This window comes from Somniosus microcephalus, chromosome 13 (assembly GCF_052327205.1).
Source record: "Somniosus microcephalus isolate GS21.2 chromosome 13, FLI_Smic_1.0, whole genome shotgun sequence".
NCBI lineage: Eukaryota > Metazoa > Chordata > Chondrichthyes > Squaliformes > Somniosidae > Somniosus > Somniosus microcephalus.
Genome location: NC_140999.1, coordinates 160,866,730 through 160,881,434, shown reverse-complemented (window position 1 = coordinate 160,881,434; position 14,705 = coordinate 160,866,730). Strand labels below are relative to the sequence as shown.

At 43.0% G+C, this 14,705-nt stretch overlaps 1 protein-coding gene across 1 annotated transcript in view; it reads left to right on the top strand.

Annotated features, from left to right (window-relative positions):
- LOC147108725 (tyrosine-protein kinase Srms-like) overlaps window positions 1-13,664 on the top strand; it is an 87,850-nt gene extending 74,186 nt beyond the window's left edge. The window contains exons 6-8 of the mRNA XM_086005482.1: window positions 1,821-2,002; window positions 10,452-10,608; window positions 10,688-13,664. Coding sequence (XP_085861608.1) covers window positions 1,821-2,002; window positions 10,452-10,608; window positions 10,688-10,902 — 554 coding nt within the window. The 3' untranslated portion in view covers window positions 10,903-13,664. The remainder of the gene's footprint in view (window positions 1-1,820; window positions 2,003-10,451; window positions 10,609-10,687) is intronic.
- Window positions 13,665-14,705: the final 1,041 nt, after the last annotated feature.

The following is a 14,705-nucleotide window of genomic DNA, read 5'->3' as shown; positions in this document are numbered from 1 at the left end:
CCCCGACCGAAATTGATTAGGGTTGCATGGAGTAGGCGTCAGGCCTTCTTCACTCGGGAATCTTCAGCAGTGGGTACGTTTCTAAAAAAAACCTTTAAATATCATTGCTGTGGAGCCAGGAGGAGCAGACGTGCTTCCCTGACTCTACAGTTCTCCCAATCAGGCCTCTGCCCCCATTGCCGCGACAGGCGCTGGCAGCCTGATGGTAGGCAAGACTCTTCAAAGGAATGGTAGCTACTACAATCATTTCGTTCAAAACAATTTTGTTCCCATTTGTAGCATATTGAATAAATCACCTGTCATTTTATGAGAACATAAAAGTTTATGGTCAAAATCGAGTTGTGACAAAATGGGCGAAACGGCTTAAATGCACTCAGGAAAAATCATTAAAATTAGATGACAGTGAGTTCTTTAATGAAAATGTGGATGTGCAGGTCTTATTTATAGGACAATGCATTAGCTTAGCTGCAACTGTCCTGAAAATGACACCAGTTGTAAAAAGGAATGGCATGCTTGTGCAGTGCAGTTATAATTTTTAAATTTCTCTTTCCTAAATCATTGAGAAATTGGATCAATTTAAATCTTTGTTTGACAATACCTCTTTCCCCCCACACACACACACACACTACATGAATTTTACTCATCGGGGCAAGGGATATTAGTGCTGGTTACCAGAAATCTCCAGGCACCTGGGAGGATGGGGGGGGTAAATTTACGAGCCTGCACTGCCTCACACTGGCAGCGGCTATCAGAAATTCAGGCACCTACTGCTTACAATTTCTCAACCAGTAAAATGAATGGCCAGAAAATTGTGAGCACTGCACGGCTGAATTTTCAACTTGCATAGGAACACAGAAATATACAAGATTGGGAATTACCATTTTGGTCCCCTCTGGCTGATCCCAGAGTTCAAAATCACAACACATACTTCGCTACCTATATCTTTCAATTGAATTTCTTGCCAAATTCATAAAATTACTGATATTAGTGGCTTGATTGCTTGCTGACTGGATGCCTTGCCCAAAAGCAAGGAGATGTACTCGGCATTCTTTTATTGTAACTTTGAGAGCTGCCAGAGGTCAGGTACAGCATAGCTTAGATACAAATTAAAGCTCCCTGATAGCCTTAACCCCCAAGCTGGAAACTGGATTTGACACTTCATTTGAGATAGGACCCTGTCAGTTGGTCAACTGTGGCTCCGTTGGTAGCGCACTCGTCTCTGAGTCAGAATGTTGTGGGTTCAAGTCCCACTCCAGGGACTTGAAGCACATAAAGCTAGACTGACACTGCAGTACAGTGCTGAGGGAGTGCTGCACTGTCGGAAGTGCCGTCTTTCGGATGAGACGTTAAACCGAGGCCCCGTCTGCTCTCAGCTGGACGGAAAAGATCCCATGGCACTATTCAAAGAAGAGCAGGTAAGTTATCTCCGGTGTCCTGGCCAATATTTTTCCCTCAACCAACATAACAAAAACAGATTATCTGGTCATTATCACATTGCTGTTTGTGGGACCTTGCTGTGCGCAAATTGGCTGCTGCGTTTCCCACATTACAACAGTGACTCCACTTCAAAAGTACTTCATTGGCTGTAAAGCACTTTGAGACGTCCAGTGGTTGTGAAAGGCGCTATATAGATGCAAGTCTTTTTTTCTTACAGTAAGGAGAGGAGATTTGTATGCCATCAGTCTAGTTTGTATTCCAGCCCAGTTCCAGCAGTGAAAGTGTTCTATACTAACCCTCTGTGCTACCTAACCTCTTGTGAGATGCTGACTTTATAATGAAATTACTTCTGTGTATGTTATATTTGAGTATTTTGTTTCTAGGTGATGAAGGCAAAACATTAACAATGACTCACCATGTATACATCGCTAGCCAAGTGGCTGATGGAATGGCTTATTTAGAAAATCATAAATTTGTCCACCGGGATTTGGCTGCAAGAAATGTTCTTGTTGGAGAAGAGCTTGTCTGCAAAGTTGCAGACTTCGGATTAGCGAGATCAATCCGGGTAAGTGACACACAATCTCGACAAACCAGTCTGGAACTATTTTCTGAGAATCCTATTTTGCATCACCTGTTTCTATAATGAAGTGTAAACACATGCTGAATATTATAGAACACAATACTGTCTGCAGTGCATGGAATGGGATTGTAATGAATGCTTCAGCAGTTTGTTCCAGATGATGATGATTCTCTGTGAGCAGAAATACATGCTTCTAACATAGGACTTTGGGCCTTGTTTTAAAATCTCGTCCAAAGAGTGTGGTACCCACTCAGTGCTGCACTTGAATGACACCCTAGATTATACGTTGAAATCCTGGAGTGCGTCTTAAGCCCACAGCTTGACTTAGAGCAAAGAGTTCTGACAAGTGGGCCAAGTGAACACTTTACCAACAGTGGGGTTATTTTTACCTACAGCCCAACAGCCAGTTTTCTAGATGCAGGCCCCTCATGCCTGCAGCTGTACTTGTGTCCCTGCCCCTGTTTCTGGGCACAAGGCCCTTACCGGCCTGCACCCACGATGTGACCAGGTTGGACTGACAAAAGGGAGGGGGGATCAGGAGGGAAGCCCTTAGGGGCAGACAGGGAACTTTAATCTGCATCTAAACTGTGGGAGCATGATTTAAATATTATAATGAAGTGTCCCGCCTCTCAAGAGCGGGACACAGACGCGCTACGCAACCCGCTATCGTAAAAATGGTGACGGGGTGTATGGCGGGTCGGGGGTCACGTTACACAATTTTGAATTTTTAATCCCGACCCTCTCCCACCCATCAAGGGGGGTTAAAATTCCCCAAACTCGGTCTAAGACAGGCATAGTGTACTTTAGGTGCGGAGCACCCAGACAAAGGGCGTACAGGACAATTGACCCCACCACCTCCAAGTTCCCCTCCAAGTCACACACCATCCTGACTTGGAAGTATATCGCCGTTCCTTCATCGTCGCTGGGTCAAAATCCTGGAACTCCCTCCCTAACAGCACTGTGGCAGTACCTTCACCACACGGACTGCAGCGGTTCAAGAAGGCGGCTCACCACCACTTTCTCAAGGGCAACTAGGGATGGGCAATAAATGCTGGCCTTGCCAGTGACGCCCAGATCCCATAAACGAATAATTAAAAAAAACTTTCTTTTAAACCAACACATTCAATGAGGATTCTGAAAGCACTTTGTTGATGCCAGCGAGCAATTATCCTGCAGCTGGCACATCCTTCAAACATTTCTTGGATGTGCCTCATTTGGAAGAGTTCCAGCGAGTTTCAAATGGAGTCTGGACAGGGATTTCACAAAAGCAGCAGACCAGACCAGCACAGCCCCTGTAGTGTGCACAGCTCAGTGGTACTTCAATGTAGTTTAAATATAGCTGCATTTTGTCATTTTTAACAACAACAAAAAGTCCCGCCCCTCTTGTTTTTTCTAATTGTCACCTTTTCCATTTTAATATTCTTTGATATAAATACTTTTTTTTCTATTTACTAGAACTGGAAATTGGAAGTGTAGTAAACAGTGAGGCAGGTAGTAATAGACTTCAAGAGGATATTGACAAGCTGGTGGAATGGGTGGACACGTGGCAGATGAAATACAACACAGAAAAGTGTGAGGTGATACATTTTGGTAGGAAGAATGAGGAGGGACAATGCAAGATAAATGGTACAATTTTAAAGGGAGTGCAAGAACAGAGAGACCTGGGTGTGTTTGTGCACAAATCTTTGAAGGTGACAGGACAGCTTAACAAAGCAGTTAATAAAGCACGGGGGATCCTGGGCTTTATAAATAGAGACATGGGGCAGGATTTTCATTGGGCCGTGGAGGCGGGATTGGAGGCGTGTGGGGGTGTGAAATCGTGAAATCGGGGGGCACGAACCCATCCCGCCCCTAACCCGCCTCCATGCCAGTTTCAAAGGAGGCGGATACCCGACCTGTGCTGGGAGCCGCTTCCCCGAGGCGGGAAGGGGATTAGTGCCAATTAACTGCCTGTTAACAGGTAGTTAACAGGCAGTTTTTAGCCTAATCCCTATTTTTACCCCTGAAGTGTGGGATTCCCGACGGCTCCAAACCACGCCAAGTTAGTGAGGCGGACCGTCGGGCTGAAGGGCTTGGAGGGTTCGAGATGTCAGTGTTCAGGTGAGTGATGGGTGCATGAGTGCAGAGGTAAGTGTGTTTGGTGTGTGTAAAGTGTTTAAAGAAGTTTTACTTACCTTTTCTTACCTTTACAGCCTTCCTTCCTTCAGGTCTCGGGAGTCCCTCATCTCACCGGCACAGAAAGCAGAATGGATGCGAGCTGTCAAAAGTTGCAGCATTCAGCTTTCTGTTCTGGAGAGATCTCTAAATCAGCCTGAGAGGAAGGAATTAACTTGGAGTACAGATTGTCAGTGTTTGACAGCTTCAAAGAGCTATCAAACGCTGATATTTCATCTGTCAAAAGCTCTTGACAGATGAAATGTCAATCTGACGTCACCTGTTGCCGGGTGGCCCTTAATTGGCCTGCTGAGCCCGCTGGGCGGGCTCAACAAGGTCAATCAATTGAAAATCGAGTGGGTTGGCCACAACTTGATGGAGGCGGGACTACAACCCCAAAAGTTGTAGTCCCGCCTCCTACACGCCTCCGGTATCAAAATCCAGCCCATAGAGTACAAAAGCCAGAAAGTTATGCTAAACCTGTATAAAACATGAGTTCGGCCCCAGCTGGAGTATTGTGTCCAATTCTGCGCACCAAACTTTAGGAAGGATGTGAAAGCTTTGGAGAGGGTGCAGAAGAGATTTATTAGAATGATTACAGTTATGTGGATAGACTGGGGAAGCTGGGATTGTTCTCCTTAGAGCAGTGAAGGCTAAGAGGAAATTTGATAGAGGTGTTTAAAATCATGAAGGGTTTAGATAGAGTAAATAAAGAGAAACTGTTTCCAATGACCGAAGGGTCGATAACCAGAGGGCACAGATTTAAGGTGATTAGCAAAAGAACCAGAGGCGACATGAGGAACTCCTTTTTTACGCAATGAGTGGTTAGGATTTGGAATGCACTGCCTGATAGGGTGGTTGAAACAGATTCAATCGTAGCTTTCAAAAAGGAATTGGATAAATACTTGAAGGAGAAAAAATTGCAGTGATATGGGGAAAGAGCGGAGGTGTGGGACTAACTGGACTGCTCTTCGAAAGAGCCGGTGCAGACTCGATGGGCTGAATGGCCTCCTTCTGTGCTGTTCCAATCTATGATTCAAGCCCCACAGTCAAATTCTGAGCACATAATCTGGGCTAACACGTCACTATAGTACTGAGAGTGTTGCACTGAGAGGTGCCATCATTTGGATAAGATGTTAAACTAAGGTTTCATCAGCCTGTATCAGTGGCAGACTTCCTTCCCTTAACCAAAATGGATGAACTGTTCGTTCACTTCATTGCAGTTTGTGGGATCTTGCTGTGTACAAAATAACAACAGTGTCTGCACTTCAAAATTAATTCAGTGTGTGAGTAATTTGTATTAGATTCGGTCTTTGATACTCAGAAACTAGAGGGAGCCTTGTTCCAAAGTATACATGCTTATTACAGTTAAAAAAGAAGCTAATGCAGGAAGTAAAGAAGTAAAAATCATAGAATCATAGAAACTTACAGCACAGAAGGAGGCCATTCGCCCCGTCGTGCCTGTGCTGGCTCTTTGAAAGAGCAGTCGTGCTCAGTCCCACACTGCCGCTTTTTGTCCGTAACCCTGTAAGTTCCTCATCCTCAAGTGCCTGTCCAACTCCCTCTTAAAATTATTTATGGAATCGGCTTCCACCACCTTTTCAAGTGTAGCGTTCCAGACTTTCCATATTAGTCCTCCCAAGCGCATCACTTCACACTTCTCCGCATTGAACTCCATCTGCCATGCTTCTGCCCATTTCACCATCCTGTCTGTCATCCTGAAGTCTACAACTATCCTCATCACTATCTACTACGTTCCCAAGTTTCGTATCATCTGCAAACTTTATAATGCTGCTCCTTGCACCCAAGTCTAGGTCATTTATAAAAATTGAAGAGTAACGGACCCAAAACTCACCCTTGGGGAAAACCACTGCAAACCACCTTCCGTCTGAAAAACATCCATCCACCACTGCCCTCTGCTTCCTGTCACTGAGCCAATTCCGTATCCATATCACCACTTTCCCCTTAATGCCTTGGGCTTCCATCTTCTTAACAAGCGTCCTGTGTGGCACTTGTGGAATGCCTTCCCAAAGTCCATATATACATCTGCTGCACTACCTTGATTAACGTACTCTGTTACCTCATAAAATAATGCAATCAAGTTAGTCAGACACAATTTACCTTTAACAAATCCATGCTGGCTCTCCTTAATTAACACATGCCTTTCCAAATGGAAGTTTATTTTGTTCCTGATAATGGTTTCCAAAAACTCCCCCATGGTAGCTGACTGGCCTGTAGTTTTCTGGTTTATCCCTCTCCCCTTTCTTGAATAGTGGTAGAACATTAGCAACCCTCCAGTCCTCCGGCACTACTCCTGTATCCAATGAGGATTGAAGGATTATGACAAATACCTCTGCTATTTCTACCTTAGCTTCTTTCAGCAACCTAGGATGCATTATTCCGGACCAGGTGACTTACCAACTTTCAGTAATATTAATCTTTTTAGTACGTTTTCTCTATCTATTACTATCCTGTCCATAATTTCATTCTCCTCTTTTAGTGTAACCTTCACATCATTCGCTTCCTTTGTGAAGACAGATGCAAAGTTCTCATTTAATACTTTAGCCATGTCCTCTGCCTCGACATGAAGATTTCCCTTTGGGTCCTTAATAGGCTCAACTTTTTCCCTACTTTTTACACTTTCTGTGCTTATAAAATGTTTTAGGGTTCAATTTAATGTTGCCTGCTAATCTTTTCGCGTGACCTCTCTTTGCCTCCCGTATTAACATTTTCAATTCCCTCCTGTACTTTCTATAATCTTCCTGGTTATTAACTGAATCTTGCTTCTAACATTTGTCATAAGCCTCCTTTTTCTGTTTTATTTTAACTTTTATTTCCTTTGTCATCAAGGGCGCATTAGCTTTGGGTGCTCTACCTTTTCCTTTCAAAGGAATATGCCTAGTTTGTACCTGAACTATCTCTTCCCTGAATGCCCTCGATTGCTCCGTTATTGCTTTACCCTGCAATCACATTTTACAATCTACCGGTGCTAGGTCCCTTCTTAAATCACTAACATTAGCTCTTCCCCAGTTGAGCATTTTTACCTTCGATATTTTCTGGTCTCTTTCCATAATTAATCTAAACTGAATTGTGTTGTGGTCACTGTTAGCTAGATGATCTCCTACTGTAATACAATCCACTTGCTCTACTTCATTCCCCAGAACCAGATCCAACACTGCTTCCTTCCTTGTTGGACTGGAGACATATTGATCGAGAAAGTTCTCCTGTGAACATCTCAGAAATTCCTCTCGGTCCCTACCCTTAGCACTATTGTATTTCCCATTCTATATTTGGGTAATTAAAGTCGCCTAATACAGGAAACTTTGTGATATCCGGCACTGACGGGACTGGCGTGTTGCTGATCTATCAAAACTGCCAGACATACAAAGTTAATGTTGAAGCATACGGAGGTTTTCATCTCCGTATCTGACAACAAACACCGTTGCTTAGCAACAGCTCCTAAAGAGTCGGCTGCAGCTGCAAGTGTCTGTAGCTGAAGCTGTTGCTATAGCTACAGACCTTGCAGTGGCTGACTGGGGGGAAAAAAAGAACGAGATCTAAAAAAGCTTACAGAAAATGGCTCCTGATTTTTGCCGTTAGATCGAGTATTCCGGACATACAACCTCCGGATAAACCAAAGTTTCCTGTATTACTACTCTCTTTTTGTTACACACAAACTACAAAGGTTATACTTATAACATAGTAAAATAAGAAAGATACAACCTGTTAACATCTACAGGTTTTGAGGTGATCGATCTCGAATGGCCTTGTGGTAATACGTGAGTGGTACAGCCTCGCTCAGAGAACATTCCAATATTTTATGCTTTACGTCTGCCTTATATACATTAAATCACTCATTATGTTATGGGAACTTTTGTGCCTGTATGTTAATCAATTTCCCTGTCTGAATCCCAGCACCCATCTGATGACTCCTGCACATTCCACAACAAGGTTAGAAACAAATAATAATGTTTCCCATACCACCATCCCATAAATATAAGATAAGTACTGTAGATAGAATATCTTCTGATGGAGGTGTACAATGACAGTTACATGAACTGCTGATAATAACAGCTTTGAATCTAAAAGGCCTATTCTACTGAAAAGCCCACAAAAAAAGTACTTTTCTCTCACAATGTATGTGAAATGCTTTGAGATATCCTGAGAGACATGATAAGGTGTGATATAAATGCATGTTCTTTAATTCTTTAAGGTAATAAGGCAGTCTGATACATCTTTGGTGATGTAGTGATCTGTGAAGTGAAATATTTACAAAGTTATTTTTTTGGTGGTGGGGAAGGAGAGTGAAACCAAGATTACAGTCAAAACGTAGATGTTGTGGTGGTGATTATTAGATTTTCTTTTTATATAGAAACCTAGGTGAAAGGCCAAAGCATATAGGGCAAGACACAGCCACGGTTGAAAAGATTAGAGGAGAAGATGAGGTATATCAGGAAGTAATGATCAGGTGATACCAAATTTTGGTTTAAAAAGTCTGTAGATTGTTGGAGGGAGGGAAAGCTGAGAAAGATAATGAGTTTTTGAGTTTTAAGGTCCACAGAAAGAATGAGTTAAAATGGGTGACGGTATGAACATTCTTGATTTCAACACCGTGAGGTTGCAGGAAGTGGGAACTGTGTGTAGAATGTCTTATTTGGACTTAAGGAGGAATGAGAGAGGAAAGTTGAGAAGAGCAACGACCATAATAGCATCAATAAAATAGCTATCTTTAAGAAAGGTTTTGATAAAGGAAGAGAGTTTGAAAGCTAAATTTGAGAGAAAGGTGGCCTATTAGGTGAGTATTTTTAAATTCTGCTCCCGTTACCTTTGTTTAGGCAAAAACAGGTCAACCATTTGTTTACACTGAAGCATGATTTTATAAGTGGCATTAATGCTCATATAGGCAAAAAGATCATTATTTTGCATAGGCAGTAAACTGCTGGGAAACAGTGCTATGAGTCACTGGTAGAGACGGGGGGGGGGTGTAAATTTGATTTTGGGTGATCGTGTAAAATGAGCGAAAATCCATTCAGCCACCAGTTATACATCTCTTCCGATTTTTATTCCCATTGACGCCATAATTACCCCCATGCTAACAGGACTCAGAGCAGGGAGGTAATCACTTTCTAAAGTATTTCATGCACTTGTACTTTTCCGAGATACTCTGAAAATCAATGTAGCTCACATCATGCATGTCGCATATGGGTTTCCCCATTGATCTCACCATTCCTACACGCATGAGTGTAATGGTGGTCATCTGTACCTGCCCCAGGATCTACAGTATGATTGTATGTGGGATTGCGAGTAAGTGACTTACTTATCATTTTCTTGTTGCTCTCAAAAAATAAAATAAAAACACAAACAGCTTTTTCCTTTCCCCCGATGCCCCCAACCTCCTTTTTTGGTGGGTAGAGGGAGGGTTGAGGTGAGAAAAATAATCCCATAATGGATTGTTCGGCATTTAGTGATAAAGGAACAGAACACTTATCTGCCCTCAGCTTCCACTCAGAGTGACTCCTGAGACTAGTACATTCAATAGGGTAAATTGCACAGATGCAGGCACCCTGGCATTGAGCCACTGGGAGCCTCTAACAGAAACTTGCAAGCGCATGGAAGGATGTTCTTGCCATGGATGGGGTGCAGCGAAGATTCACCAGACTGATACCTAGGATGGCAGGAATGACGTATGAAGAGAGATTGGGTCGATTAGGCTTATATTCGCTAGAGTTTAGAAGAATGAGAGGGGATCTCATTGAAACTTATAAAATTCTAACAGGACTAGACAGACTAGATGCAGGAAGGATGTTCCTGATGGCGGGGGAGTCCAGAACCAGGGGTCACAGTCTAAGGATAAGGAGTAAGCCATTTAGGACTGAGGTGAGGAGGAATTTCTTCACCCAGAGAGCGGTGAACCTGTGGAATTCTCTACCACAGAAGGCAGTTGAGGCCAACTTATTAAGTATATTCAAGAAGGAGTTAGGTATATTCCTTAAGGCTAAAGGGATCAAGGGATATGGGGAGAAAGCAGGGACAGGTTACTGAATTTGGATGATCAGCCATGATCTCATTAAATGGCGGAACAGGCTCGAGGGGCCGAATGGCCTACTCCTGCTCCTATCTTCTATGTTTCTATGATCCAACAATTTTCCATTTGTTTCGAAAATTTACCCTAAAATGCCAATCATTGCTAAATACTCATTGTATGAAAAATAAGATAAAAATGAATCAAATTGCTCTTCATTTTTGCAATTATAACAAATCCCTTGTTTTTATTGAACAGGATGAGGTGTATAATATGCGTGCTGGGACCAAAATACCTGTAAAGTGGACAGCACCAGAAGCTGCAAATTACCAGAGATATTCAGTAAAATCAGATGTATGGTCTTTTGGTGTTCTTCTGTTTGAAATAGTGACTTATGGCAAAGACCCTTATGAAGGTAAGTAAATTAAAATAATTTTAAGGCATATAGCGCGCAGGACTGTGCATTGTTTTTATAATTTAATTTGCTTTTGCAGGAATGACAAACAAGGAAGTCGTGGATCAAGTAAACAATGGTTACAGAATGCCTTGCCCCAAAACCTGTACCCAAGACGTGTATGGAATAATGCTTAGCTGCTGGAATGAGTCGGAGGAAAGCCGACCATCATTTAGTACTCTGATGGATGAACTTAATTCATTGTACAGTATATATTATTACAAAAAGCAAGACCAAGTTCAAGACCAAGACTGAACCCAAGCTCAGTGAGGACACTGAAAATACCACTACAATTGGTGCAATGCTAGATGGAACTACGTGTGAATCAACTCTTAAAACAATACTTCGTGGCAATGACATTTTTTTCTACTTAACTTGACAGTGAAACAGTTGCCTCGAAATTACAGTTGGCAATATTAGGGGGGAAAGCTTATAGCTTTGGTATGATATTCTTCGGTGCAGTATTCCATCAGGGGCATTAACTAATAGAAAATAAATGGGAAGATGCTTACTTTAAAATAGAGAAAGGAATGTCGCATGAATGCATTAAGTGCTCGTCCACTAATATGAGCAAGAGTAGTTAGGAACAGGAGGAGGCCATTCAGCCCCTCGAGCCTGTTCCACCATTCAACGAGATCATGGCTGATCTGCGACCTAACTCCATATACTCGCTTTTGCCCATATCCCTTAATACCTTTGGTTAACAAAATGTTATCAATCTCAGATTTAAAATTAACAAGTGATCTAGCACCAACTGCCATTTGCGGAAGAGAGTTCCAAACTTCTACCACCCTTTGTGTGTAGAAGTATTTCCTAATTTCACTCCTGAAAGGTCTGACTCTAATTTTTAGACTATGCTCCCTAGTCGTAGAATCCCCAACCAGCAGAAATAGTTTCTCTCTATCTACCCGATCTGTTCCCCTTAATATCCTGAAAACCTCGATCAGATCACCCCTTAACCTTCTAAATTCTAGGGAATACAACCCTAATTTGTGTAATCTCTCCTCGTAACTTAACCCTTGAAGTCCGGGTATCATTCTGGTAAACCTACACTGCACTCAGTTTCGCCTCAGGTTAGGAAATATTGGCCCGTATTTTCCGATCGGAGGCTTCCCGCGTGCAGAGGCCTCCGATCTGGAAAAAATCTATGGACTTACCTGAGGGCTCCCGAGGTCCGGACACTTCCGCTCCTGGGCCTCTCCAACTCGAAATGTGCAGGGCCCAGGTATCCCAGAGGCGCATGCGGTTCGCAAGTGTCCCTGGGATCACGTGGGCCATGGGGAGCCAATCAAAGAAGGGAATCTCCCTTCATACACTTGACAGATAGACCTGTCAAATATATGAATGGAGATCACCCCAAAAACACTTTAAAACATTAAATTTTTTTTTTTTTTTAAATCACATTTTTAAAATTAGTTGAAATTACAATAAATTAAATATTTCAAGCAAAAATGTAATCTTTTAAAAAAAAAAAAAAAAAGTTTTTTACGGGGCTAAAAATAAACTTACCTTTTTTAAAAAGTATTTTTATAAAGTTATAAATTATGCTGGTAAAAGCAGGCCTTACAGATCGGAAATGTCGGTTTTCAGAGCATGCACTTCGCATGCTTGAAACCGGCATTTCCGATGTCCCTACGGATGTGTACACAGCTTGTAACACCCACAGGCATCGGAAAATACGGGCCATTATTTAGCACGGAAAGGAAAGTGTTAAGTCTGTGTGTTCCAGTTGTATTAAGATTAATTACTGACACAGACTACAAGAATAAAGTTCAACAGGTCTTTACTAGTTGGAGGTCAGGACTATACTAAATACAATATCACTACACAGTACTTATATACCGGTGGTCACCACCGGTATTACGTATACAGCAGCCAGAGAAAGTAGTACATCTCTTAAGGTGGAACAGGCTTAAGTTCTCTTAAGGTGGAACAGGTTACATACACCACAATCCTCCCTTTTTAGCCTAACAGTCATATCCCCATTTAACATAACACAATAACATATATACATATATAACTTCAGGTATAAACAGTTCAAAGGTTCAGTCTCTCAGGAGGCCTTCTGATTCGGTTTGGATAACGCCTTTCAGTGGTCTCTGATTCTTGTTGCTGAGGTGACTCTTCTTGTTGGTTTCCTATGTATTGGACGTCATCATCAGGTACAGTCCCTGCCGAGGTAGATGCTTCAGGTTCATTAACGTCTTCCACAGTTGTCTCTGTTGCAACCATGGGTTCAACCCTTGCTCTTGATTCTACCAGTTGATCCGCATGACGCCTTATCACATTGTTACCAATATCTACTGTGTACATCAGAGGTCCTTGTCTGGCCCGAATTGTTCCGGACTGCCATTTTTCATTTCCATAGCCCCTTGCCAACACTGGTTGTCCTACGTCGAAACTTCGAGTGGACTTGTTATTAATATGCCGGAACTGTTTGTTTTCCACTTCCCTCCGCACATTTGGTTTTAACAAGTCCAACCTGGACCGCAACCTCCTGTTATAAAACATCATGGCAGGACTTTGGTTAGTCACTGCATGAGCGGCGTTTCGATATGCCATTAGGAAATTGTCCACCTTGTGTTGTAACGGAATCTGATCATCGTTCATGGCCTTTATTGCCTTTTTGAATGTTTGGACAAATCTCTCGGCCAACCCGTTTGTCGCCGGATGATATGGGGCAGAGGTATAATGTTTCACCCCATTCTTCTTTAAGAATTTTTGGTATTCTTCCGACACGAACTGTGGTCCGTTGTCCGAACATATCTGTTCTGGCAATCCGTTCCTGGCGAATATTGTTCTTAACACCGCGATTGTCTTTTCTGAAGTAGTGGTATTCATCTTGATCACTTCTGGCCATTTGGAATGTGCGTCCACCGCAATTAGGAACATGGAGTCCATGAATGGACCAGCAAAGTCAATATGTACGCGTTGCCATGGGGCTGAAGGCCATTCCCATGGGTGTAGCGGTGCGATCGGAGGTGCATTTTGCACTTTTTGGCACCCAGCGCAGCTTTTTGTCAACTCCTCTATCTGTTGGTCAATGCCCGGCCACCATACATAAGCCCTAGCAAGACTTTTCATCTTAACTCCCCCCAGATGACCTTCATGCAGTTCCTTTAGAACTCTTTCCCGTAACTTGGGAGGAATAATCACTCTTGTCCCGTACATCAAAGTACCATGGCAGACGGACAGCTGGTCTCGCCTTGCCGAGAATGCCGGTAACAGAGGATCACCATGTGTTGGCCATCCCTTCACTGTCACCTCGTAAACTCGGGACAGTGTCGGGTCGTTCCTGGTTTCCCTTTCAATACTTGCATTGGTGACTGGTAAACACTCGATGATGGTCGAATGAAATAACTCAACAGGGTCCACTTTCGTCGTCTCTTCTGCTTCAGGTAGTGGCAGGCGCGACAGCCCATCAGCATTGCCATGCTGCTTTGTACCTTTGAATTCTATTTGATATTGATGTGCCCCTAGGAAAAGGGACCATCTCTGGAGTCGCTGTGCTGTCATCACCGAAACACCCTTCTTAGGGTTAAAAATGGATACCAACGGCTGATGGTCTGTCAGAAGTGTGAATTTTTGGCCCTGCAGGTAATGATTAAACTTCTTCACTCCCCATACAAGGCTGAGAGCCTCCCTATCGATCTGCGCATAGTTGCGCTCAGCGGAGGTCAATGATCTGGATGCAAACGCGACTGGCCTTTCCATGCCATTTGGCAACTTGTGTGAGAGTACTGCCCCAATACCATATGGAGAAGCATCACAAGCCAACCGAATAGGCAGTGTCGGGTTGAAGTGAGCCAACACTTCCTCTGAGGTGATCAATTCTTTGCTTTTGCGAAATGCCTTCTTACAGTTTTCGCTCCATTCCCATGGTACCCCCTTCTGTAAAAGAGCGTTCAGCGGGTGCAGTACCGTGGATAGATTCGGTAGAAACTTATATGGTAATACTTAATCAATCCCAGAAACGACCTCAACTGAGAGACATTATCCGGAGCGGGAGCCTTTACAACTGCCTCTATCTTGTCAGGAGACTTATGAAGCCCCTCCCG